Source organism: Ascaphus truei, chromosome 3, assembly GCF_040206685.1.
Source record: "Ascaphus truei isolate aAscTru1 chromosome 3, aAscTru1.hap1, whole genome shotgun sequence".
In the NCBI taxonomy this organism is placed as follows: domain Eukaryota; kingdom Metazoa; phylum Chordata; class Amphibia; order Anura; family Ascaphidae; genus Ascaphus; species Ascaphus truei.
In genome coordinates this window covers 198,076,349-198,104,281 of record NC_134485.1, presented here as the reverse complement: position 1 = coordinate 198,104,281, position 27,933 = coordinate 198,076,349, and the positions used below count along the sequence as shown (strand labels likewise).

At 45.7% G+C, this 27,933-nt stretch overlaps 1 protein-coding gene across 4 annotated transcripts in view; it reads left to right on the top strand.

Moving 5' to 3' along the window:
* Window positions 1-26,877, top strand: part of TPST1 (tyrosylprotein sulfotransferase 1) — a 269,597-nt gene extending 242,720 nt beyond the window's left edge. For all 4 annotated transcript variants that reach the window (XM_075589911.1, XM_075589914.1, XM_075589913.1 and 1 more), the window contains 2 exons: window positions 22,628-22,667; window positions 24,920-26,877. Coding sequence is in view for 2 of the 4 variants with exons in the window: in XM_075589914.1 (XP_075446029.1) it covers window positions 22,628-22,645 (18 nt within the window). In the remaining 2 variants the exon portion in view is untranslated. The remainder of the gene's footprint in view (window positions 1-22,627; window positions 22,668-24,919) is intronic.
* The last annotated feature ends 1,056 nt before the right edge of the window (window positions 26,878-27,933 follow it).

Below are 27,933 nucleotides of genomic sequence, written 5' to 3'. Positions count from 1 at the left end.
TACTGGTTTAGATAGAACTAGAAAACTTATCATATCAGAAACGTGGAGAGAGATGCACCTAACACTGACACACAGGGCATATTGTGCTTTTAACATAAGTTAGAAGAATACAGACAAATCCAGGAATCGATGTCCAAAGTGCTAACAACCTAAAGCAGACCTAAAACAATGCTTATGGGACTGCCCCAAGATTGCACATTTTTGGGACCAATTGCTGGATTATATACAGCAGAATGTTAAAATAACTACGGTTAAAGAACCAGTTTCTTTGATATTTGGCAACATGGAGGAATGGAAGATTATGAATAACGGGGTAAGAATACCTAAATTCGTGGAAATTACATTAATGGCAGCCAGAAAAACCATAATGTTACAATGGATAAAGGATATACCTCCTAACATGAAGATGCTAAACAAATATCTAACACAATTATTTATGTTAGATAAAATGGAAGCCGAAACCAATAAAGAGCTAAAATTGTAAACACTATTTAAAAAATGGAATCCCTTTATTGAAATTTTACTAGACAGGGACAAAGAGGTTGTGATGCCGGCGTTTGACCAAACGTTGTGGTATTTAGTAAGAAGTCTGGTACGTGAGAGGCACAGAAGGTGCTGAGGGGGGGAAATAATAAAATATTTAATGTCTGTTATCCCTAGATAAGATTAGGACCTGTAGCGCAGAAACAACAAAAGGAAATGTGGGTACGGGGGGGGAAAGGTACAGAGGGAAATTATGCAATGCAGATAGACGTGACTCATCGATTTAAAATGTTATTGTATTTTTTGTTTGTCATTGTCTAAAGTAGATGTAATGTTAATATATTATTTACTGGTTTAGTGCACTGTTAAATGTAAAGGAATATTGTAATCACTGTAAACTGGTATTTTGTGGAAAAATAATATGTTTGTTATGGAAAACACAATAAAAAATTTCAACAAGAAAAAAAAGACAGGAAATAGGGGTAGGACTGCACCAAATGGCAAGTGGTGGAGGAGCAGCCCAACTCCCAGAGGAGAGAAAGGGGGGTTGCCAGGGCAACAGCAGAAACCAGGTAGGGCTAGGACAGGAGACAGAACAGACAGTCTATCTGAAATAAATTACTTAAGGAAATAAAAACTCTAAAGCCCCATTAATTAAATTCCCATAAGTGCATTTCTGGAATTATATCTCGCCATATTCATTAAGCCTTTATTGCATGTCCAAACTTATGAGGCAAACTTACCCAATTAAATTTTTATGGGCTAACCGCATTAACCTGTGAGTTTGCTATTGGCCCAGAAAATCGCAGCCAGAAGTCTAGCCTCTCTCAGGAAAGCAGAATAGGCCTTTTGCTATAGAGGAAAGTGGGAGACCTGTGGACACACATGAGACAACTGGGAAATATACTAATTGTAATCATTTGTGTATATTTTAGATATTAAAATGAGCATATTTCCCAATCTCAGATTGAAAGCTAGAATTATTAACTTCCTGTTAACCAAATTACTAAAGTAATACAAGTGGTCGTGACTACTTGCGTCATGTATATATACAGTAGTGTGTGTTCATATCTAATTATGTGTGTGTTTATTTTAACATTTGTTTTTTTTTAATTATTCTTTGATAGCCATGGCCTACAGAGCTGATAGCCATGTGTGTCTAATAAGCTAGTAGCCATTGTTAAATGGGGGGGAAGTTAGGTGGTTTGGTGGTAGTGGGGGAAGTGATGGGGTTAGGTGTTCCAAGGCGTGGGTGGTGGGAGGATTTAACCCTTTGTATGCCATAATAGTTAGTAAGACATTGCATGGTATGCAATGGGTAGAGGTGAGATTTCTGTCAGTTTCTGCCCTGCATTGCAGCAAATCGGATAAAAATTGCATGCAACTGAGATTTCTAACAGCACGATTTTCATACGGTACATTGAGAATTCTTAAGATTTTATTGTGTGACGTTGTATGCCATTTTACTTTGACTATCTGAGTTTAATGAATAGGCCCCAATATACAGTACTGTATGTAAGGAAAAAAGTATATGGTGACTTTGATTTCTACTTTACTTTAAATTTGTATCTTCCAATTCCATCGCACTTTGATTTGACATTGAGAGGTCGAGAGGTCAAAGTCCAAGTTGTCAGTTATGTTACAATATTTATAGTATTTTTACCAGAATATAATGTCTTTTATTGTCCTTAACACTTTTAAAACATAATAAAATACAGATGTAGCAATATTTCGTAGGGCTTTTGTACAAACAAACGTAAAGCATGGGGAAAGTTATGGGGCAAAGTGTGTTATCTGCAAACGTTAACGTTGTAGCTGGTACAATAATGGCTACATCTGTAGCATTGCATTTGCTTAAACACTTGTAACGGGTATTCCTTCCTGTCTGACCCACCCAATCTCACATTGGCCCGTGTGGCCTAACCGGTTCCCATTACATGATAGTGTATGGTGGTGCACCTGCAGGTAACAGGACTCCTGAGTCTACCGCACGATGGTATTCGGGGATGTCATCAGGAACAGGTAGCTGAGGTAGTGGATGCGAGTCCTACCTATATCATGTGCAGCGCCTCCACCTCATCAGGATCTGTGCTTCCGCAGGGAGATGGTCCTGGTGAGGAACTCCTTCTCGGTGGTGACTGCCACTGCAGAGTAATCCCACACTCACACAGTGGGGGTATCTTTGAACAGAGCATCTTTATTGACGTACTCGCTTTCAGCTCTAGCCGCACATTTCTCCGTGCTGTCCCTTTGCCAGGTACTGCCCTCCTAATTGGAGTGGGATCCCCTCTCCCCGTAGGGAGATCACCCCTGTGCCAGGTCCCTGGTGTGACAAACGGCTTACTCCGGGGCTCCGCCGTCTGTCCGGGACTGTTAGAACACGGTCTTTTAGGGTAGGTTAAATGATGAGACGTCACGTACTGTTCCTTTAAACAGGCTATGCCTGGTTTATTCAGTCCCAGGCACTGAGACTGCCACAGTTTAAACAGAAAACAAAGCCAAACAAAAAGCTGCTCGTCTGAGCGATAACTTAAACTTAGATGTCCCTGACTCAGAGTTGGAAGTGGCTTGTCCACTTCCACCAACAAAATAAGTACCTTTGCAGTCTTTAGACAAACTAACAGAATGAATGAAGCGATTTGGGAAAGAGGCTTTCTCACCCCTCTGCAGTTCAGCAGCCTTCCAGGCTCTTGGGCGGGGCTCCGAGGAAACAGGAAACAGGTCTTATATACCTGAACTCTAATCAGCATGACAGGTGACAGAAAACAGGCAGCAGACAAACTGTGGAATGGAGTGCCTGTACCACGAGGCTGCCCTGTTCAGCTTAGACAGGACAGAAACTGTTCAGTATCCTGGGAGCCCTGTATATGGAGTTTATTACCAACCCCTGGTTTCTGTCACATATCCTCCCCCCCAGCTCAGACCTCGAGGGGTGAGCGACCATGGATATTAGGGAGTGCATCCTTGACAACCCGTCGGCATTGCCATGTTTGTGCCCCGACCTGTGTTCCACAGAAAATTTAAAGGGCTGTAGGCTTAGGAACCACCTGGTCACCCTAGCGTTCTTCTCCCTATTTTGACACATCCAGGTAAGGGGTGCATGATCTGTGACCAATCGGAACTTTCTCCCCAACAGATAATACTTGAGTGTCTCTACAGCCCACTTTATTGCGAGACACTCTTTCTCGACTATGGAGTAATTTTTCTCCTGGGGATTTAGTTTCCTACTTAAATAAAGGATGGGGTGCTCCTCCCCTTGAGACTCCTGGGAGAGTACCGCCCCCAGCCCTACCTCAGATGCGTCGGTTTGGACTACGAACTCTTTGGAGAAGTCAGGTGTGACCAACACTGGTTGGGCACAGAGAGCTTCTTTCAGGCTTCTAAAGGCCTGTTCGGCTTCGGGGGACCACTTTACCATTAGCGGTCCTCTTGCTTTTGTGAGGTCGGTTAGTGGGGTTGCCTTAGTTGCAAAATTGGGAATAAACCTCCTATAGTAGCCAATTAACCCCAAAAAGGTCCTTACTTGTTTTTTTGTGACTGGCCTTGGCCAATTTTGTATCGCCTCTACTTTGAGTGTTTGTGGTTTGAGTAACCCTCTACCAATAGAATACCCCAGATACTTGGCCTCCTCCAGACCAATAGTGCATTTAGCGGGGTTAGCAGTTAGTCCAGCAGACCGAACTGCGTCGAGCACAGCTTGGACCTTTGGAAGGTGGGACTGCCAATCTTCACTATGGATTACCACATCATCCAGGTAGGCGGCAGCGTACCGAACATGTGGTTTTAAAATTTTATCCATCATTCTTTGGAATGTGGCGGGAGCTCCATGTAAGCCAAAAGGCAGCACCTTATATTGAAAGAGGCCGTCTGGGGTTGAGAAGGCTGTTTTTTCTTTTGCCCTTTCTGTGAGGGGAACCTGGCAGTACCCTTTTGTTAGGTCTAGGGTTGTGAGATATCGGGCTTTGCCCAGTCTCTCTACAAGTTCATCCACCCTGGGCATAGGATAAGTATCAAATTTTGACACCGCGTTTAGTTTCCGGTAGTCATTACAAAACCTTGTTGTACCGTCTGGCTTTGGGACTAAAACTATAGGGCTGTTCCACCCACTTTGGGATTCCTCAATTACGCCTAGTTTTAGCATTTTTTTAACCTCTAAACTTATAGCCTCTCTCTTGGCCTCTGGGATTCGGTACGGTTTAAGGTTAACTCGGACCCCCGGTTCAGAGACTATGTCATGTTTAATTACGTTAGTTTTACCTGGCTGTGTAGAGAAGATTTCTTTGTTCCTTCTCACTAAACTCTGGACCTCTCGTTTCTGATGCACGGACAGTGTTTCAGCTATGCTAACCTCTGGGTCAGTTTCTTGATTCTCTGACGGACCTGGGGGTACTAGGGTTAACAAGACCTCTCTATCTTTCCAGGGCTTGAGTAGGTTTATATGGTAAATTTGCTCAGGTTTCCTCCTACCTGGCTGCCTTACCCTATAATTTACTTCTCCCACTCTTTCCAAGACCTCATATGGCCCATGCCATTTAGCAAGGAATTTACTCTCCACGGTGGGAACCAGAACTAGTACCCTATCACCTGGAAAAAAAATTCTGACCCTAGCACCCTTATTATACGTATTCCTTTGTGCTTCTTGAGCTTTCTCCATGTGTTCCCTCACTATGGGTAGGACTGCAGCAATGCGGTCCTGCATTTGGGCAACATGCTCTATTACACTTCTGTAAGGGGTAACCTCGTGTTCCCAAGTTTCTTTGGCTATATCCAGTAAGCCCCTTGGATGTCGGCCATACAATAGTTCAAACGGGGAGAAGCCTGTGGATGACTGGGGAACTTCCCTAATGGCAAATAACAGGTATGGTAACAAACAGTCCCAGTTTTTCCCATCCTTATCGACCGCCCGGCGTAACATGCTCTTTAAGGTTTTATTGAACCTTTCCACTAAACCATCTGTTTGTGGATGATAGACTGAGGTTCTGAGATGCTTGATTTTTAGGAGTTTACATAGCTCTTTTGTTACTTGGGACATAAATGGTGTTCCCTGGTCAGATAAGATCTCTTTAGGAATTCCGACCCGGGAAAACAGAAGTACTAACTCTTTTGCTATGTTTTTAGCAGAGGTGCTACGTAGGGGAACTGCCTCCGGATATCGGGTAGCATAATCTAATATTACCAATATATGCTGATGTCCCCTAGCAGACTTTATTAGGGGTCCTACTAGATCCATAGCAATCCGGTCAAATGGTACCTCTATTATGGGAAGGGGTACCAATGGGCTGCGGTATGCTTTGAACGGGGCGGTGATCTGACATTCTGGGCATGAGGAACAATAGTTTGTAATTTCTGCCAGAACCCCAGGCCAATAAAAGCTTCGGAGAACCTTTTCTTTTGTCTTTTCCACCCCTAGGTGTCCCCCCAATGGATGACTATGTGCGAGGTGTAATACTACGTTACGGAATGTCCGTGGTACCAACAATTGTTTAGTTGTAACTGATTTTCTTTTATCAACCCGATATACTAGGTCGTTCTCTACCTCGAAGTAGGGGTAAGCAAGTGACCTATCTGGTTGGCCATGAGTACTATTCTGGTCCCGTATATTTCCCCTTGCTACCGCTAATGTGGGGTCCTCCCACTGGGCCTTCTTAAAACTCCCAGGACTGACCTCTAGGTCAGCGAGGGTCTTATCCTGTACTGGGGTGGTAAGTGCCTGATCAACATCTTGATTTGGGGTATTCCCTACCAAAGTAGTGATGGGGAAGGGAATTTCACAGCACTCCTCCTTTTCCCCTTTCTTATTTGGGCCCTCGTCAACCTCCATTTCTGAAAAAGGGAAAGGATTTGTTTCTTCTAACACTTCGTTATGGTCTGCTATTGAACTCTGGGCGCTATTCTGAGCTGGGGACCACATTTTTAGAAAATGGGGAAAGTCGGTCCCTATTAACACATCATGTGCCAGTTTGGGTACAACACCCACCTTGAAATCTAAAGAACCAAATTCTGTTTCAAAAAAAACATCAACAGTGGAATATTCATGATTATCCCCATGTATACAACAAATTGCCACTCTTTGTGAACTGTTTACCTGTTTCTTCTTAATGGGCAATAGGTATTCGGACACTAGTGTGACCATACTCCCAGAGTCAAGAAGTGCCCGAACCCTCTTACCATTAACCTTTACAAATGCCCACAGATGGTTATTCAAGGGGTCCTCTGGGCTAGGGCCCATACATTGGGACAACAGCGAATAAGGTTCCACGCTGTTGCATTGCATGGGCTCATCATTTAGTGGGCAGATTTTTGCTGTGTGGCCCCTCTCATGACAATTTACACATTTAGGTACATAGTCTGTGTCCCACTTAGAGCCTTTTCCCGGCTCCCCATGTTGGCTATTGCCCTTAGTGTGCGAACCACTGTTGCTGGTGCTGCGTGAAGGTGGTCGCCGCTCTTCAGCTCCCCTTAACCCCGGTACCCTTTTACCGTCTCTGGAAGAGTCCTGGAACCTCGGGTAGTGGGGTTGCTCCACGACTGTGGGTTGCGGGTGCTCTCCTGCTGCATTGTACCTTTCTACGAGGGCCACAAGCTCATCCGCATTGTGGGGGTCACTCCGACTGACCCAATGGCGTAAGGCAGAGGGAAGTTTCCTCAAGAACTGGTCCATGACCAACCGTTCCACGATGTGGCTTGCTGAGTTGATCTCGGGTTGTAGCCACTTCCGGGCGAGGTGGATGAGGTCATACATCTGGCTTCGGGTGGCTTTATCCATCGTGAAGGACCATGCGTGAAACCTTTGGGCGCGAACAGCCGTGGTTACGCCGAGGCGGGCGAGGATCTCGAACTTCAATTTTGCATAGACGTTAGCTTCGGCTGGCTCTAGATCAAAGTAAGCCTTCTGGGGTTCGCCGCTTAGGAAGGGTGCGATTAGACCAGCCCACTCAGCTTCTGGCCATCCCTCTCTCTGTGCCGTGCGTTCAAACGTGAGAAGATAGGCTTCCACATCATCCGAGGGTCCCATCTTCTGAAGGTAGTGGCTTGCCCTGGTCATTTTCGGAACTGGGGCTGCCGCTGCCAGTGGAAGGTTACTGATAGTCTCCCTCAGGATCTCGAGTTCCTGCTGTAAGCCCTGAGCGAACCGCTGTTGCTCCTCTTTCAGCAAGCGGTTTGTCTCTTGCTGGTTTGCATTCGCCTGTTGCAGGGCTTCATTCGCGTCTCTCTGGACAGCGACATTGCGTACCAGCGCACTCACCACGTCTTCCATCTTGTTTGGAGAGAGAGAAAAAAAACCTTTTTTTTTTTTTTTTTCTTTAAAGTTCTTTAACCCCCAGACCTTTTAGTGTTCTGCCCGCATTCTCCACCATATGTGACAAACGGCTTACTCCGGGGCTCCGCCGTCTGTCCGGGACTGTTAGAACACGGTCTTTTAGGGTAGGTTAAATGATGAGACGTCACGTACTGTTCCTTTAAACAGGCTATGCCTGGTTTATTCAGTCCCAGGCACTGAGACTGCCACAGTTTAAACAGAAAACAAAGCCAAACAAAAAGCTGCTCGTCTGAGCGATAACTTAAACTTAGATGTCCCTGACTCAGAGTTGGAAGTGGCTTGTCCACTTCCACCAACAAAATAAGTACCTTTGCAGTCTTTAGACAAACTAACAGAATGAATGAAGCGATTTGGGAAAGAGGCTTTCTCACCCCTCTGCAGTTCAGCAGCCTTCCAGGCTCTTGGGCGGGGCTCCGAGGAAACAGGAAACAGGTCTTATATACCTGAACTCTAATCAGCATGACAGGTGACAGAAAACAGGCAGCAGACAAACTGTGGAATGGAGTGCCTGTACCACGAGGCTGCCCTGTTCAGCTTAGACAGGACAGAAACTGTTCAGTATCCTGGGAGCCCTGTATATGGAGTTTATTACCAACCCCTGGTTTCTGTCACACTGGACACAGTGTGGCCTTGACAGGCTTGATGTGGAAACTCGTGCCACTAGTTACAGCACTAAGCTATCCTGCAATCCCTTTCACAGGAGCCAAACACTTTAGCAACAACAACACTAACTTGACAGTGTTGTGCCTTATATACCTCAGGGGGCAGGCACATCTCTGATGTCACTAACCAGGGACTCAGAGCATGCAGCCACTCCCATCCATACATAGGGCACCTCACCAGGGTGTGAGGGAAAACCTCCATAACTACTGCTGGCATTCCTGTACTTACCAGGGTTTACTGCCAACAGGGAAGATGTCTGCAGTCCATTATTATGCATGGCTACATACTCCCCCTGGTGAATCCCCACCGTCCCGGCTGGGACCTAAATTTGGTGTACCTTGCGCCAGGAAACACTGCAAAAGAACACACAAATTATCTTTTCAAAACATCATTGATTTTTCATAATAATGCAATGTAGAGCACACTCTGACCAGCAGGAAGCGCTAGATTAAACACAGACTCTATCTAGGCAGGCAACCTAATAATAGTGTCTAGGGTCTGGCTTCTTCACCTCCCTTCCCGCTGCATCAGTCACTGTAACGCTGTATTCCCGGGGCAGACCTCGCTCATTGTGGTACACTACTTTGTGCATATAGATGCTGCGCCCGATCGTCCAAACCCTCATTAATTGAGAAACTCTCTGCTCAGCCTGAACTCCCGTAATGGCACCCCCCTTGTTGACAATATAATACTCAATGTCAGCCTGGAGCCACCTTTCTCGGTTATCTTCGATCTCCCTCATCAGAGGTTCGGGGACATAAGGGTACTCAAGCCCACGAGACCTCTTATACACTGGCGACACACTTTATTCGAGCTCGGCTAGTCCCACGAATTCGGGTATACCCGGGTGTATTGAGGTTTGTGACTGTTTTCTGCCCGAGTGCATTGAGGTATTTTCCAGGCAGGGATTGAAGCATTTTATTCCCGCTGGCTGCAATACTGCACAGTATATATATATATACTGCATTACAATTCATGAATTTATGCCATCTGGTAGACACGCGAAGCATTGCAGCCTATTAAATCCTAATCATTATCATTTAACAGATCAGCCGCCCGTCAGCCAGGCATGAACCCAGGCTGGGAAGGCAAACGCAACGGGGCTTGTCAGAGGTGAGGAGCGGCGCATTCCAGGTATCTGCCAGGTACATACTGGGTATTTGCTCGAATAAAGTGTGTCGGTGCAGTATTTAGCCGCGATAGCTCGCTCGGCCCGGCAGGCCCGGGTCAATTTAGCATATCCCGCCCTCCCCGGCAACACCCATGACGGGCTCGTCTGGTTCCACGGGATCCTCTAATCCCTCTGGACCTTTGGCGTAATTAAACCTCTCTTAATCTTACCCCACCTCACTCGCAACTCTTTAAGGTAAGCATCATCATCAAATTCACCTGTAGCCCACCAATGATCCACCATCCCATCTCTTTCCAGAATGAATCGGGTGCGGTCAAGCCATGCTACATATCCCTCATACAGAGACGCCCACCATCTAGTGTCCCTGAGCTCTTCCTGACCTGACTCTAGGGATTCCTCTTCTTCGGGCCCCCCAGAAGATACCCCCGAGGTACCCTCAGATGGTGCCGCAATTCCCCGGCACTGTGACTTATTCCCAATTGTGACACTCATAGCGCTAGGACAGTCACTAGATACCGACACTTGTCGGGAAATCCTCCCTCCTCCCACCGATCCATCATCGGACGTTCCCCAGTCCAGGCTTCCAGTCCGTTCCTCGGAGGTGACCCGGGTATCCCCTGACATCCCTAGACTAGAAGTTGACCCAAACGTGAAAACGACTGGGGCAGGGACTTTATCTAAGGCCTTGGGGCTAACTTTGGGAGTGGACGGAGTTTGGGGACGAGGCCGGACAGTAGGTATAGGCAGGGCTATGACCTGCTCCTCGGCAATACCTGGCTCAGCTCCGCTACAAAGTCTCTCCTCTTCGCCAGTGCTGGGACTCTTTACTCTCCGACTCGGTCGCCCATTCCTTCTTGCAGTAGGCGACCGACTTCCGCTGCTTGACCGCAGAGGCGCGATCATTTCCCACTCGACCCCGCTCTGGTCATCAGGAACATTCTCCATGCACGCACGTGCCTCGCCGCCATCTTGGGTTGGGTTCCTAATCGAGACCTCTTCCTCCACCAGGACATCTGGCAACACCCTGCTCCGGCGCGATCCCGTCTGGGCCTGGCTCCGCTCTTCTTTAATCACCACCCCCGGAGCCTGCGATAGACACGGCTTCGCCTTACTACTCCGTAGTGTTGGGGTGGACCGCCCTCCATCCGAACCGCTAGTCGCCACGCCCGTGGGACTCCGCTGCTCGGGTTGTCGCGGTACTGGTGACACTCGACTCCGTGTCTCCACACCACGAGGGATGGCAACTCGCCAAGGCGTACCGATAGTATGGTACTCGGTCATCAGATCCAGCGCATCCGACAACCTTGCGCACTCCTCGTCCGAGGACTCTAGCTTTGCATTCGGTCGGGCATACCAGTAGGTGATCGCCGGTGTGCCCCTCTCTTGTCACCCCGTCGATGGCTATGTTTCTCTTTCTTGAAAACCCGCCCTGGTCGCTGTTCTTCGGGACCCGTGGTTTCTTGCCATAATGCGCCCGGAAGCTCTGCTGCCAACATAGGGACATCTTCCTTGGCTTCCACGGCTTGCACCGGCACAAAAGTCGGCATGGGCCACAGATACTGTAGTCCACAATGAGGGCATCGGGCCGCAGTGCCCACGGCTCCGCCCGGCAGTCTGCACTGCAGGCAGAGACACGCCACAGTCTCTACACCCTCTACCCGGAGGATCAGGAAGCCTCCTTGAGCCGAGTAGGGGTGTGTAGTAATCAAGGGACTCTGTTCGACTTGCTCAGAGACACCAGCCATATTCACCAGTGGAGGGACTCGCTTCAATGGTCTATACTGGTCAATGGCTCTTTGCTACTGGAGTGCAGGGGCTGGTTTGGCAACCCCTCCTCCTACCTTCTCCATCCTCATCCGGTGGAACTGCAAACCACTCCCCCTGGTTGAAACTAGGGGAAGGTCTTGTAGACTTGTAGGCTGACCCAGCACAGGGGCGGAGTAAATCATAGTCCATGAGGGCGTGGCTCCAGCTTTCGCGCCATACTCCCCAACAGGGTGGGGTTCTCTCGTTGGCACCAATCCTGGCCAACAATCAGCAAACTGCAAAGTTGCAAGACTTTCTGCAGCTGGCCCACGCGGTCTCGCGGGAACCGCCATCTTGGTTTGTACTATCCTTTTGCATCACATTTGAGGTAGCGTTTGTTTTTTTGTGTATCGAATGATAAGCAAGTCCATTTCGTTCCTCCCATCTGACAACACTGTTGTCCTCACTGTCCTCGGGGTTACTATCCCAAGAGCATAAGCAGGACAAACACGGCGCAGCCACGGCTTTCACGCCAGACCACAAAAGACTCACAAAAGTCTCTTCTGTAGCTTGTTCTTCATACTCGCACAGAACAGGTGCGATCTCTTCCTCTGTCCGCCATCCTGGACCTTCTGCGCTTTGCAGATCCTCCATTCTTGCGGTTCCTTTCTCGATCACGGAATATAGGATTCTTGTACATGGTGCTCCGCTCTGCGGGGCAGCTACCACATCGATACAATAAAAATGCCTTGTGAACCACCTTGTGTACCTAACGTAGATCTGACTCGTGTTCGCACTACCTCAGGCTAGGCTCACTCTTTCCGTGTCTACTGTATCTCCTTCCTCCCAGTCTGTGCTCCTCTTGGTAAGTGGTCTGGAATGGAGACTAGAGTACTCTGGCTCTTCCATGCAGTACTTTGGGCGTCTACCTACTGTTGGCTAGCCTAGCGCGGACCCTTGCAGAATTCCTGCCCTTAAGTTTACCCCTTCAGGCGTGCCCCACCAGGGCTACCGCAAGGCGACTAGAACAGCAATAGCCCCCCTCTCCAGACCCACTAACCCCTTACAGGATCCCAGGGCGTCTGTGCGGTCTGCAGTTCCAGCAGCTCCGTGCTGTCCCTTTGCCAGGTACTGCCCTCCTAATTGGAGCGGGATCCCCTCTCCCCGTAGGGAGATCACCCCTGTGCCAGGTCCCTGGACACAGTGTGGCCTTGACAGGCTTGATCTGGAAACTCGTGCCACTAGTTACAGCACTAGGGTCACAAAGCTATCCTGCAATCCCTTTCACAGGAGCCAAACACTTTAGCAACAACAACACTAACTTGACAGTGTTGTGCCTTATATACCTCAGGGGTCAGGCACATCTCTGATGTCACTAACCAGGGACTCAGAGCATGCAGCCACTCCCATCCATACATAGGGCACCTCACCAGGGTGTGAGGGAAAACCTCCATAACTACTGCTGGCATTCCTGTACTTACCAGGGTTTACTGCCAACAGGGAAGATGTCTGCAGTCCATTATTATGCATGGCTACACACTGTAGGAAAGAGGCAGCTGTTTTTAATTGTTAGAACTGTTTAGAACAGGGGGGCGCAAACTTTTTTCCCTGCGCCCCCTACCGGCGGTCCCCTCACTCCCGCGCCCCCCCTTACCCCCACTCACCTGCGCTTCGGCGTCATGACGTCACGTTGCCATAGCAACGTGACGTCACATGACCTCGCAGCGTCATTTTGACGCCGCGTTGTCATGGCGATGCAGGAAGGAAGCCGCCGGAGTCTAGGTAAGTGAAGGTTTACAGAGGCCCTGCAGCTCCCCTGGCACTTAATTTAAGTGCCTTCGGGAACGCGCGGGGCCTCTAAACCCCGCGCCCCCCCGCCGGCAGTCTCGCGCCCCCCTGGGGGTCGCGCCTCCCAGTTTGCGCACCGCTGGTTTCGAAAAGAGGAGTCTGAAATGCAGACTTTGCTACTTGCATTTACTTTTTTCTGACTATGGTTATATTTTACCATTAGAATTTCTCCCTCCAACAGGACTTTTTTTTTTTTAAGGCATTCTCAGGACAAACACATCAATTATAAAATGTAACTTTTCATATTTTAATCACAGTAAGCAGTAATGTAATTGGTTTTTATAGGTCACTCCTTATGTTCTCTATGCACATCGCGGCTGCAACTCGCCCTCAACAGGTCACGGCCACATTGGCAAGCAATGGCCACCCAACAATTATCCGCACCCCCCACCACCCAACACACACGGTAATGGGCAACAGGCCCATTTAAATAAAAAACATTAGCCAGCATACTATATAGTAAATTAAAGTTGTACTTACCATATATGATATACCATATCTCAATATTTTGTCATAGGATTGCACTACAAGGATATTATTCATATCTCAGACCATCCATCCACATTGTCTTTTGATTATGTATTGATTTATTTATAATTGACTTGCTACCCTGAATATTTTTCAGTCATCCTGGTGCACCCACAGACATATCAGTTTAAACAATCAACTTAATACCAACCCTTTCCAGCTGTGTGTTAATAGAACAGGAGGGGCTATATATACCTGATACTCATTCAGTCCCCACTATCCCCCTTGAGAAAGGACACTAAGGTGCCTGAAACGCGTAGGGTTGTTATGTATTAGTTCTTTTGTTTGTCCTATTTTCTTTTTTATGTAGTCTTTATTAAACGTTTTTAGTCCTCCACTTGGTGAGCTGTTGGTGCATTTTTTTGGGCTTCTGCGATTCAACTTTCCAATCATCATTCTTTATGCTACTGGCCACTAACTGCTTAATAACCTTAGTGGTTATTAACCGCTATGGTAATTAAGGGGTAAATTCCCCCCCTTGCTAACCACCTGAGAGCACTAACCACCCTCCCCCGGAAAACTACCCCCATCCCCCACCCCTCTACCCCCAACACCACACATACAAATGGGCAAAGCACTGGTAGCCAAATATGGCTAATAGCACGTTTGCCATTTGTTTTCAAGACAAAATAAATACACAATAAAATATTGTTTACATAAGAGTACAATACATTACATAGTAGGCAATAAACCCATTGATTGTCACTAGGGTAAACTATGCCTACAATGGGGGCAAGGATTACCACAATGGCAATAATTTAGCAGTAGCTGCAAAGGCAGACAATATCTTATATTAAACGGGCAATGGAAGGAAGGAAAATAAAATCACAAACATTCAGGGACCATTTAACACCTAAAATCATAAATCGCATAATGCACAGGGGGAGGGATAGGCTTCACCCACAGATAACATTCCAGGCTGCCCTGTGTGAAAGATCACAATGTTCTTGCTTTATCCATTGTAACATCGCCTGAAGAACGTGTGTGTTTGTGTGTGTGTGTGTGTGTGTGTGTATGTGTGTGTGTGTGTGTGTATGTGTGTGTATGTGTGTGTGTATGTGTGGAAAGGGATACACAGGCGCAAATACTGTAGAGGCAATGAAGTAGCCAAACCAGAGTATCAGGGACACATAACAGTGGGACCGAAATATAATAACTAAATTGACGATGAGCCAGGGGTACCTTCTTCATGGGTCATATAGAGTGTTCTGAGTACTTTCTTTATATTAATTAAATATTGAAAACTTTTTTTATGCTATGGAGCGTGTGCTTTCTTTTTTTTCGTGATACATATAAACTTATTATTATGTTATCTCTTTACTGTTTTTAATCATTCCTTGTATTATTAAGAGGGAGAGCTCCAGTTTTCCTTTAACATATACATTTATGCATACAGACACATGCGTACACATAACACAGACAGTGTACATACAGATCTACATATATGCATACTGTACATACATTTAAACACACTGACAACATACAATATACACACCCATAAAATGTTATATGCGTACGCCCTAATAAGCACAGGGTTCTCCCAATATACAGTACAAACGAATGATCACACAGCTCTGTATCTCCAGTAAATAAATATATATATATATATATATATATATATATATATATATATATATATATATATATATATATATATATATTGTGACAAACGGCTTACTCCGGGGCTCCGCCGTCTGTCCGGGACTGTTAGAACACGGTCTTTTAGGGTAGGTTAAATGATGAGACGTCACGTACTGTTCCTTTAAACAGGCTATGCCTGGTTTATTCAGTCCCAGGCACTGAGACTGCCACAGTTTAAACAGAAAACAAAGCCAAACAAAAAGCTGCTCGTCTGAGCGATAACTTAAACTTAGATGTCCCTGACTCAGAGTTGGAAGTGGCTTGTCCACTTCCACCAACAAAATAAGTACCTTTGCAGTCTTTAGACAAACTAACAGAATGAATGAAGCGATTTGGGAAAGAGGCTTTCTCACCCCTTTGCAGTTCAGCAGCCTTCCAGGCTCTTGGGCGGGGGCCCAGAGGAAACAGGAAACAGGTCTTATATACCTGAACTCTAATCAGCATGACAGGTGACAGAAAACAGGCAGCAGACAAACTGTGGAATGGAGTGCCTGTACCACGAGGCTGCCCTGTTCAGCTTAGACAGGACAGAAACTGTTCAGTATCCTGGGAGCCCTGTATATGGAGTTTATTACCAACCCCTGGTTTCTGTCACATATCCTCCCCCCCAGCTCAGACCTCGAGGGGTGAGCGACCATGGATATTAGGGAGTGCATCCTTGACAACCCGTCGGCATTGCCATGTTTGTGCCCCGACCTGTGTTCCACAGAAAATTTAAAGGGCTGTAGGCTTAGGAACCACCTGGTCACCCTAGCGTTCTTCTCCCTATTTTGACACATCCAGGTAAGGGGTGCATGATCTGTGACCAATCGGAACTTTCTCCCCAACAGATAATACTTGAGTGTCTCTACAGCCCACTTTATTGCGAGACACTCTTTCTCGACTATGGAGTAATTTTTCTCCTGGGGATTTAGTTTCCTACTTAAATAAAGGATGGGGTGCTCCTCCCCTTGAGACTCCTGGGAGAGTACCGCCCCCAGCCCTACCTCAGATGCGTCGGTTTGGACTACGAACTCTTTGGAGAAGTCAGGTGTGACCAACACTGGTTGGGCACAGAGAGCTTCTTTCAGGCTTCTAAAGGCCTGTTCGGCTTCGGGGGACCACTTTACCATTAGCGGTCCTCTTGCTTTTGTGAGGTCGGTTAGTGGGGTTGCCTTAGTTGCAAAATTGGGAATAAACCTCCTATAGTAGCCAATTAACCCCAAAAAGGTCCTTACTTGTTTTTTTGTGACTGGCCTTGGCCAATTTTGTATCGCCTCTACTTTGAGTGTTTGTGGTTTGAGTAACCCTCTACCAATAGAATACCCCAGATACTTGGCCTCCTCCAGACCAATAGTGCATTTAGCGGGGTTAGCAGTTAGTCCAGCAGACCGAACTGCGTCGAGCACAGCTTGGACCTTTGGAAGGTGGGACTGCCAATCTTCACTATGGATTACCACATCATCCAGGTAGGCGGCAGCGTACCGAACATGTGGTTTTAAAATTTTATCCATCATTCTTTGGAATGTGGCGGGAGCTCCATGTAAGCCAAAAGGCAGCACCTTATATTGAAAGAGGCCGTCTGGGGTTGAGAAGGCTGTTTTTTCTTTTGCCCTTTCTGTGAGGGGAACCTGCCAGTACCCTTTTGTTAGGTCTAGGGTTGTGAGATATCGGGCTTTGCCCAGTCTCTCTACAAGTTCATCCACCCTGGGCATAGGATAAGTATCAAATTTTGACACCGCGTTTAGTTTCCGGTAGTCATTACAAAACCTTGTTGTACCGTCTGGCTTTGGGACTAAAACTATAGGGCTGTTCCACCCACTTTGGGATTCCTCAATTACGCCTAGTTTTAGCATTTTTTTAACCTCTAAACTTATAGCCTCTCTCTTGGCCTCTGGGATTCGGTACGGTTTAAGGTTAACTCGGACCCCCGGTTCAGAGACTATGTCATGTTTAATTACGTTAGTTTTACCTGGCTGTGTAGAGAAGATTTCTTTGTTCCTTCTCACTAAACTCTGGACCTCTCGTTTCTGATGCACGGACAGTGTTTCAGCTATGCTAACCTCTGGGTCAGTTTCTTGATTCTCTGACGGACCTGGGGGTACTAGGGTTAACAAGACCTCTCTATCTTTCCAGGGCTTGAGTAGGTTTATATGGTAAATTTGCTCAGGTTTCCTCCTACCTGGCTGCCTTACCCTATAATTTACTTCTCCCACTTTTTCCAAGACCTCATATGGCCCATGCCATTTAGCAAGGAATTTACTCTCCACGGTGGGAACCAGAACTAGTACCCTATCACCTGGAAAAAAAATTCTGACCCTAGCACCCTTATTATACGTATTCCTTTGTGCTTCTTGAGCTTTCTCCATGTGTTCCCTCACTATGGGTAGGACTGCAGCAATGCGGTCCTGCATTTGGGCAACATGCTCTATTACACTTCTGTAAGGGGTAACCTCGTGTTCCCAAGTTTCTTTGGCTATATCCAGTAAGCCCCTTGGATGTCGGCCATACAATAGTTCAAACGGGGAGAAGCCTGTGGATGACTGGGGAACTTCCCTAATGGCAAATAACAGGTATGGTAACAAACAGTCCCAGTTTTTCCCATCCTTATCGACCGCCCGGCGTAACATGCTCTTTAAGGTTTTATTGAACCTTTCCACTAAACCATCTGTTTGTGGATGATAGACTGAGGTTCTGAGATGCTTGATTTTTAGGAGTTTACATAGCTCTTTTGTTACTTGGGACATAAATGGTGTTCCCTGGTCAGATAAGATCTCTTTAGGAATTCCGACCCGGGAAAACAGAAGTACTAACTCTTTTGCTATATTTTTAGCAGAGGTGCTACGTAGGGGAACTGCCTCCGGATATCGGGTAGCATAATCTAATATTACCAATATATGCTGATGTCCCCTAGCAGACTTTATTAGGGGTCCTACTAGATCCATAGCAATCCGGTCAAATGGTACCTCTATTATGGGAAGGGGTACCAATGGGCTGCGGTATGCTTTGAACGGGGCGGTGATCTGACATTCTGGGCATGAGGAACAATAGTTTGTAATTTCTGCCAGAACCCCAGGCCAATAAAAGCTTCGGAGAACCTTTTCTTTTGTCTTTTCCACCCCTAGGTGTCCCCCCAATGGATGACTATGTGCGAGGTGTAATACTACGTTACGGAATGTCCGTGGTACCAACAATTGTTTAGTTGTAACTGATTTTCTTTTATCAACCCGATATACTAGGTCGTTCTCTACCTCGAAGTAGGGGTAAGCAAGTGACCTATCTGGTTGGCCATGAGTACTATTCTGGTCCCGTATATTTCCCCTTGCTACCGCTAATGTGGGGTCCTCCCACTGGGCCTTCTTAAAACTCCCAGGACTGACCTCTAGGTCAGCGAGGGTCTTATCCTGTACTGGGGTGGTAAGTGCCTGATCAACATCTTGATTTGGGGTATTCCCTACCAAAGTAGTGATGGGGAAGGGAATTTCACAGCACTCCTCCTTTTCCCCTTTCTTATTTGGGCCCTCGTCAACCTCCATTTCTGAAAAAGGGAAAGGATTTGTTTCTTCTAACACTTCGTTATGGTCTGCTATTGAACTCTGGGCGCTATTCTGAGCTGGGGACCACATTTTTAGAAAATGGGGAAAGTCGGTCCCTATTAACACATCATGTGCCAGTTTGGGTACAACACCCACCTTGAAATCTAAAGAACCAAATTCTGTTTAAAAAAAAACATCAACAGTGGAATATTCATGATTATCCCCATGTATACAACAAATTGCCACTCTTTGTGAACTGTTTACCTGTTTCTTCTTAATGGGCAATAGGTATTCGGACACTAGTGTGACCATACTCCCAGAGTCAAGAAGTGCCCGAACCCTCTTACCATTAACCTTTACAAATGCCCACAGATGGTTATTCAAGGGGTCCTCTGGGCTAGGGCCCATACATTGGGACAACAGCGAATAAGGTTCCACGCTGTTGCATTGCATGGGCTCATCATTTAGTGGGCAGATTTTTGCTGTGTGGCCCCTCTCATGACAATTTACACATTTAGGTACATAGTCTGTGTCCCACTTAGAGCCTTTTCCCGGCTCCCCATGTTGGCTATTGCCCTTAGTGTGCGAACCACTGTTGCTGGTGCTGCGTGAAGGTGGTCGCCGCTCTTCAGCTCCCCTTAACCCCGGTACCCTTTTACCGTCTCTGGAAGAGTCCTGGAACCTCGGGTAGTGGGGTTGCTCCACGACTGTGGGTTGCGGGTGCTCTCCTGCTGCATTGTACCTTTCTACGAGGGCCACAAGCTCATCCGCATTGTGGGGGTCACTCCGACTGACCCAATGGCGTAAGGCAGAGGGAAGTTTCCTCAAGAACTGGTCCATGACCAACCGTTCCACGATGTGGCTTGCTGAGTTGATCTCGGGTTGTAGCCACTTCCGGGCGAGGTGGATGAGGTCATACATCTGGCTTCGGGTGGCTTTATCCATCGTGAAGGACCATGCGTGAAACCTTTGGGCGCGAACAGCCGTGGTTACGCCGAGGCGGGCGAGGATCTCGAACTTCAATTTTGCATAGACGTTAGCTTCGGCTGGCTCTAGATCAAAGTAAGCCTTCTGGGGTTCGCCGCTTAGGAAGGGTGCGATTAGACCAGCCCACTCAGCTTCTGGCCATCCCTCTCTCTGTGCCGTGCGTTCAAACGTGAGAAGATAGGCTTGCACATCATCCGAGGGTCCCATCTTCTGAAGGTAGTGGCTTGCCCTGGTCATTTTCGGAACTGGGGCTGCCGCTGCCAGTGGAAGGTTACTGATAGTCTCCCTCAGGATCTCGAGTTCCTGCTGTAAGCCCTGAGCGAACCGCTGTTGCTCCTCTTTCAGCAAGCGGTTTGTCTCTTGCTGGTTTGCATTCGCCTGTTGCAGGGCTTCATTCGCGTCTCTCTGGACAGCGACATTGCGTACCAGCGCACTCACCACGTCTTCCATTTTGTTTGGAGAGAGAGAAAAAAAACCTTTTTTTTTTTTTTTTCTTTAAAGTTCTTTAACCCCCAGACCTTTTAGTGTTCTGCCCGCATTCTCCACCATATGTGACAAACGGCTTACTCCGGGGCTCCGCCGTCTGTCCGGGACTGTTAGAACACGGTCTTTTAGGGTAGGTTAAATGATGAGACGTCACGTACTGTTCCTTTAAACAGGCTATGCCTGGTTTATTCAGTCCCAGGCACTGAGACTGCCACAGTTTAAACAGAAAACAAAGCCAAACAAAAAGCTGCTCGTCTGAGCGATAACTTAAACTTAGATGTCCCTGACTCAGAGTTGGAAGTGGCTTGTCCACTTCCACCAACAAAATAAGTACCTTTGCAGTCTTTAGACAAACTAACAGAATGAATGAAGCGATTTGGGAAAGAGGCTTTCTCACCCCTTTGCAGTTCAGCAGCCTTCCAGGCTCTTGGGCGGGGGCCCAGAGGAAACAGGAAACAGGTCTTATATACCTGAACTCTAATCAGCATGACAGGTGACAGAAAACAGGCAGCAGACAAACTGTGGAATGGAGTGCCTGTACCACGAGGCTGCCCTGTTCAGCTTAGACAGGACAGAAACTGTTCAGTATCCTGGGAGCCCTGTATATGGAGTTTATTACCAACCCCTGGTTTCTGTCACAATATATATATATATATATATATACAGTATATACACATACATATACACACACACACACTATTTATATGTTTATATATGTGCATGTATATATATTCTTTAAGCTAATTTGTCTCCAATGTGTTGGATACACATATTATAGTGTAATTTAGAATGATTATTTTTTTAAATTACATCCTATAGAAATGTTCAAAGATTCCCCATTTCTCCGACTGTTAAACTATTTTACCATACATACATAGAGGTTTTCTGTTAATAACATTTATACTGACAAGTGTTCTACACATTGCAAGCAGCTCCTACTGCAAAAGCTATATGTCCATATAGCTGGTATGGTGGCAACAACTATAAGGCACAACATACAGTAATTACTTTTTGAAAGAACACCAGTTTTCTCACTCCAAATTTTCAGAAACGTAGAAGTGCATTTACTGTAACTCCGTGACTGCCATCCAGTGTGTGTTGAGGATATTTGGACTGGGGCGCTCCCTAGATTTCGTGGCTAAAAAGTTGTTGTAACGCCTTACTCTGTTAAAAATAATAAAATATACAAATATGGTGTTGTGTTTGTGGTGCAAAAGAGTATATAGAAAAACATATACTGGCCCTTTTTGCTGATTTCGTGGTTGCTGCTTGACCTTGGAGAAGGGAATCCCGTGTCCTTCTCAGCGTGGCAGTAGTGGTGTGAAGATGGTCAGCGCAAACCTCATGGACCTCACGAATTTGATGGATCCGGATGAAGTATCAAGGAAAGGATAAATAAGAATAAAACACTTAGTGCATCATATCCACATGTGGGGGATTGGAGGGAAAGGAGGGGGGGGGAAGGGGGAGTTGTGGGGTGGGTGAGGGGGGAGTGAACGATGGAAGGATTGATGGTGGGTTCCCACTAACTAATCACAGAATACATAGAGTATATGGATCCAGTGACTCACACGGGCTTGTGTGGTGTCTCTCCCTCAACGCTGACTGGAGTGGGTTAATACAGACTCATATACTGGAGTCTCAATATACATAAAACTCACACGGCCTGATGTGAGTCCTTGCCCTCAGAGGGTGGTGTCCTGTATGGATGGTGTCTTGTTGTTTCAGCAGAGTTGTCCCCCGATGGGTGTGGTGTGTGAGTGTCTCCTCTCCCCGTATCCCAAATGACCAAAAAAAAAGAGTCTATTTTGTAAATCAGAATTCGTAGTCTATCTTTTAAATTGCCCCTGTGGACTCCAGTATGTAGGGCGTACTAGTCGACCACTGCGGGTGCGTATTTTAGAGCACCTAGGGAATATCAGACGGAAACTAATGACACATAGTGTCTCAAAGCATTTCACTCCCCCCTCACCCACCCCACAACTCCCCCTTCCCACCCCCCCCCCTCCTTTCCCTCCAATCCCCCACATGTGGATATGATGTACTAAGATCGTGTTTTATTCTTATTTATCCTTTCCTTGATACTTCATCCGGATCCATCAAATTCGTGAGGTCCATGAGGTTTGCGCTGACCATCTTCACACCACTATATCCAGTGTGTGTTAGCAGCTTGCTATGCATGTTCCCTTAACATGCAACTTTCCATTGCGCTCGCAAATAACCATAGGTTTGTATCACACTGCTGCATTATTAAAATATTTCCTTATTGTTTTGCAGACTGAAGCAGTGGAGTAGCCGACTGTCTTTGCCACTGAAGGTAACAATCACAACTTGAATATAATTTCTTATAGATACTTTTGTGTGGGAGGTTTTACATTGTTACCTATGTTAAAAACACATTTTGCAAGTCAATTAATGTGGCGCTACATGCATATTATAAATACAGGATTTAAAAGAAAATAATGCCTTAAAATTGTTTGTTGATGATATGGCACTCACAAGTACCTGGGGCGTAGCCAGAATTTTACTTGAAGTGGGACATTTTGTCTTTGTGATGGGGTACCAATCAGTGTCGCACTGTGCACAGCACGATGCCAGAATGAATTGGCGATGTGCAAAACACAGTGTGCCAAGGAGGTGACCTGGTGTTGCCCCAATGCAGTCTGGTTATACATCGTGTCAAAGTCAATGTACAGTATATTGTAGTCTGAGTATAACCTGGTTGCACTATACACTGACCCGGAGTATAGTTTTAGTGCAATTCAGTCGGCATATAATCTGTCAGTGTATGTATAGTGCAGTAAGGTTATGCTCTCTGTCACTGTTTAGTGAGGTTTGAGACTGCACTATACACTGACTAAAAATTTACTACAATGGCCCCAGGAGTCCGGCTCCCCAGCTTCGCTCTTTATGGCACACATGGGAGGGAATGAGAGAGGATGACACATGGGGCGGGGGCAGGGAGAGATGGTGACACATACTGTACACATGGGGAGGAGGGGAAGAGTGTTACATGGGGGGGGAGGGAGAGGGTGACGCATGGGGAGGGGGGAAAGAGAGGGTGACGCATGGGGAGGGAGAGCGGAAGAGGTTGACATGGCGACGGAGAGATGAAGATGGTGACATGGGGAAGGAGAGAGAGGGTGACAAGGGGAGAGGGGCTGGGAAAGAGGTTGACATGGGGAGGGGGCTGAGAGAGGGTGACATGGAGGGGAGGAGGCTGAAATGGGTAGGGTGGGACAGGGGTAAGAAAGGGGGACATATAGGAAGGGAGATGGGGAGTAAGATAGGGGTGACACAGAGGGGAGCAGTGGGCAAACCATTTGGAGAAGCAGTGGGTGACATGTAGGGAGGGACCTGTTGGGGGGAGGGGAAAGAGGGGGGGCTTCCGACCGCTTAGCGCTGCTTCGTGTGGTTACGCTGTGGTGCTGAATAACTTAACTGTTATGTCATAGGAGGGTAGGACTCTTTAAGAGCATCTCCTCAAAATATTGGATTTAGGAGGGGTAAAAAAAAAAAAATGTTGAAACTAAAAGGACATCAACCTGAAATTTTACTGGGGAGGGTAGGATAGCCCGAGGGTGCTCAAACTGGGGGATGTGAGATTTTCCAGGGTGGGAGAAGCGGTTACAGAGGTCCTGCGCTCTTCCCCAAGGCATTTAAATTAAATGCCAGTGACTGCGCTAGGGCTCTACAACTTCCCTTACCTTGGATTCCAGCATGGCAACGCGGGGTCAAATGACGTCACAGCATACAGTGGCGGCCGCCTTTAGCCTCCTGCGGCCTTTTCCCCGCGATTTTTAAAATCGCGGGCTGATGGGGGCCGTTTTCGGCGCCTGCAGGCATTTCTATTGTTTAGCGCTAAGCGCTTTCATTGTCTAGCGCTATTAGTGCTATCAGCTGATTTCGGGCCGCGCAAAGAAGGCCCTTGAGAGTCCGAAAACATCCCCGAATTTTTTCGGGGATGTTGGAGATTAAAAGGGGTCGCGACAGTACTTGGCTGTGTTACAGATATTATATTATCAGGTACATGGTATCTCTAATACATTGCATGAGATTTTTTGTTTCCATTACTGCACTCTTACCCACATGCACAGACACATAATACTCACCCTCATGCACAATTAAAACATTCATATAATGTTCTAAAGAAAAATGAAAAGAATGAACTTATTATACAGAATTATTACACATTTACAGAGTAACTATTTCCTTTGACTGTATTAATAACTGTGTTTGCGCAAAAATATATATTCAGATGTACTGTAGCATTGGCCACTGGCCTTTCTGGTGTGTTATAGTACTAGATACTGTGCTAACATTACAACGATACATGTTGTGGCCAGTGGGATAAAATACACAATGTTCCGATGCCTGAAGAAAGTACCTAAGTAATGCTGACAACCTAAACTATTTTAACACCAGTTAGCATTAAAAGTATTATTTCTACCCATTATATTTGTCAAAGAAAAAAAAAAGAAAAGGAAAAAGAAACTGTAAAAAAACAAAAAAAAACAAGACAATCCCACTTTCAAATGTGCTTTGTGCTTAATTTCTCTCCTTCTATAGGAACGATCCCCTTCTCTCCATGCGATGAAGGCCATGTTACCGATTTCCATGCTGCAAGTGGTGAATGGTGTGTACCTCACAGCCACATCTTGACCCTGTCTCCATCTCCGTTCTACTTCACGTCGTGTTCCCATTGACACAAGTTCACCCTTTGGAGTAAAGGCACTTATTCGTGGCAGAATGCACCTTTCCTCAAACTGTGGTGTAGTACTGTATTTGGCTGTAAAAAAAAAAATGGTACTGTGTTAAAAATGCTGTACAGTCTTTGTTTTGCCTCCCTCACTACCACAGAGGCCTAATGAGCATTGCTTAGGTTTGTAATGCTGCAAAGGTTTCTCTTCATTGTTAGCGAATTTCAGAGTCTTACATTACATACAGATGCAGTGGCCATTATTTTAACAAATCACGCGTTGTACCTCGGAATACCCATGTGATGGCGCGGGATTTCTTCCAACCTTACCGCCTTAAGACGCGAGTGCAGGCGAGTGCATAAAATGGCATTTTGTGCTCTGGCTTTTAAACACCTGAAATTGACACAGTAGCACAGTACTGTACACATTACAATTGATTAATTTAATTGCATTTAATTGCACACAATCCATGAAATTCAAACAAAGCAACCGCGATAAACACGCGTGCCTGGGGCGATTGGCGGCGTTCATGCCGCGTGGAGTACAGCAGCGCACACGAAAACGGCACCGTGATTTCTTAAAATAATGGCCGCTGCATCTGTATTACATTACACATTACATCACATCACAGCAAAGTGCAGCTGTAGATTTGGATATATTCCAACACTCAGACTCATGAAGGTTGTTTTTCACCAGCAGTGTAATTATGTGAATAGATATACACCCAATAATAAATTTGCTGTGACAAAATTATTATCAAAGCTACAGAGCAAATGTTAAATGTATCCACACTCAAATGTGTCACTAAAAACAGTCCTTTATACTGTACCGTAGGCTCTTCATCCATTTGGGCTCAAGATTCATGTATCTTTTCATGGCAGCTTCACATCATATAGCAAACTAAAATGTTACAGGAAAGACAAAACAAATGTAACTACATGCAAATTAAACTAAAACCATTCCTTACGGTTGTGTCATTATTTATTTTGGCAAAATATGTGTAGCTTTGGAGATGATCCAGTGATGCAGTGGTTCCAAACACTTTTAACATTTATGAATTGTGAAATCCAGACTGCAATAGATGGCACTTTTGGTTGAAATCATACAAAAAAAAAAAAAAAGGGGTGTATATGTGTGGTGGATACTCAACAACTAGTTTCTCCCAATAGTGAAGATAACCAGTCTGACTTCTGATTCCTCCCCCCCCGCCTTACTATTTTTTGCAGCCATTTTCTTTGACTCGCAATGTAACACACAATTCTCTCTGGATTTCATACAGTACGTACAAGTGAGAAATAGCAAATTCTACTAAAGTGTAAATGATCCCGAATAGTTGGTATTAGCTAATACGCAAGTTGTGCACATTTAGACAGTCCCAGTATAATTCCTTAAAATTGCAACATTATATTGTATTTACTTGTAAGTAATACTGTACATCACAACTTTGGGGATGTGTAAACATGGACATATATACAGCCATTATTTAAATTCAAACAATAGGAAACCACATTCCATGCACCGCCATGCAGTGCTTTTCAGCAGTACAGAGGATATCCTATTATTATTCCAAACTTCATTTGGCTGAGTTATGGGGGATTTAAGAAAATAAACTGAGGAAGGATGTCTGGAATGGCTAATCCAACCTTGTAAAAATTCTGCGCTCAACCACCACTGAGCTGATCCTGTAGAAATGAAAAAAAATTATTATTTAATGAAAACGTCCAAAGAAGTTGGGGAGGGGTCTATGGGATTTGAGAAATTCATGTACATTTACAATTTTATTGATCCTTTTTGTATTTTATTTTTCAAAATAAAAGCTTTAAATGTAAGTTGTTTTGAACATCATTTTGATATGACAAGCTTCACGTTCTGATTTATTGGCAATGATATATTTATGGTTTATTACCTGTAATCCATGAATTACTATAGAGAAAGGATGGAGGCACACAGGTATTGATGCAAAAATTGCTAAGGTATACTGCATAGTGAATGGAAGAACTAAAGTAAAGTTTTGGGGAAACAGCCCCTTCGTCAGACAAAAGCCACCTGTGTTTCTATACTAATTATTGGCTTTGAGAGTGCTTCTGTATACCTTTGTACTATGGAAATCCATGAAGGGCATAATGCTGAGAAATAATGGTTCTAAATATCATAGCAACAATCCCCGGGAATTTTGTAATTAAGTTTTTTTTACAGAATCGGGACCAGAGATTCCCCTCGAGCTTAGCCATGCTGACCCCCAAGGTTCTAGAGATATTTCTCTGTGTGTGCTTGCTTAGGCAAAATATGTGTAGCTTTGGAGATTTTCCTATTTTAATATATACAGTACAGTAAAGCAATCTCAAATTGTGTTACATTTCAACGCTTATGAATTCTGAAATCCGGACTGCAATAGATGGCACTTCTGCTTTCAATCATACACATAAGTGGTAAATCAACAACTTGTTTTTTTAGCATGGGTGCAGATCATCTATACATGATACTTGTGGGTGCTGTAGACTATGGGAGCAAGATCCATATTTAATTAAAAAGATAAGCATCACACTGTACTGTAGTTGAAAGTTATTTACTTCACCTTTGCTTTCAACTACCGTAGGCAGTGTGCTGCCCATCTTTTATATTGAACACAGTATCACATACGTCATGTTGCCCTCTAGATCGTCAGTCTTGTGAACTGAAAGTATTTATTAAATATATATACAAATGTAACGGGTATTCCCTGTGAATACAGACGCTACTACCTGCTGTGTAACCTGTGTGGCTCTCAGGAGCCTAAGCCTCCGCTTGGGGAGCCTGGGGTACATACATATAATATGATCTCGTGGTGCAACGCCTCCACCTGGGAGGGATCCCAACGGAGTGGGAGGAGGCCCTCACAGGAAA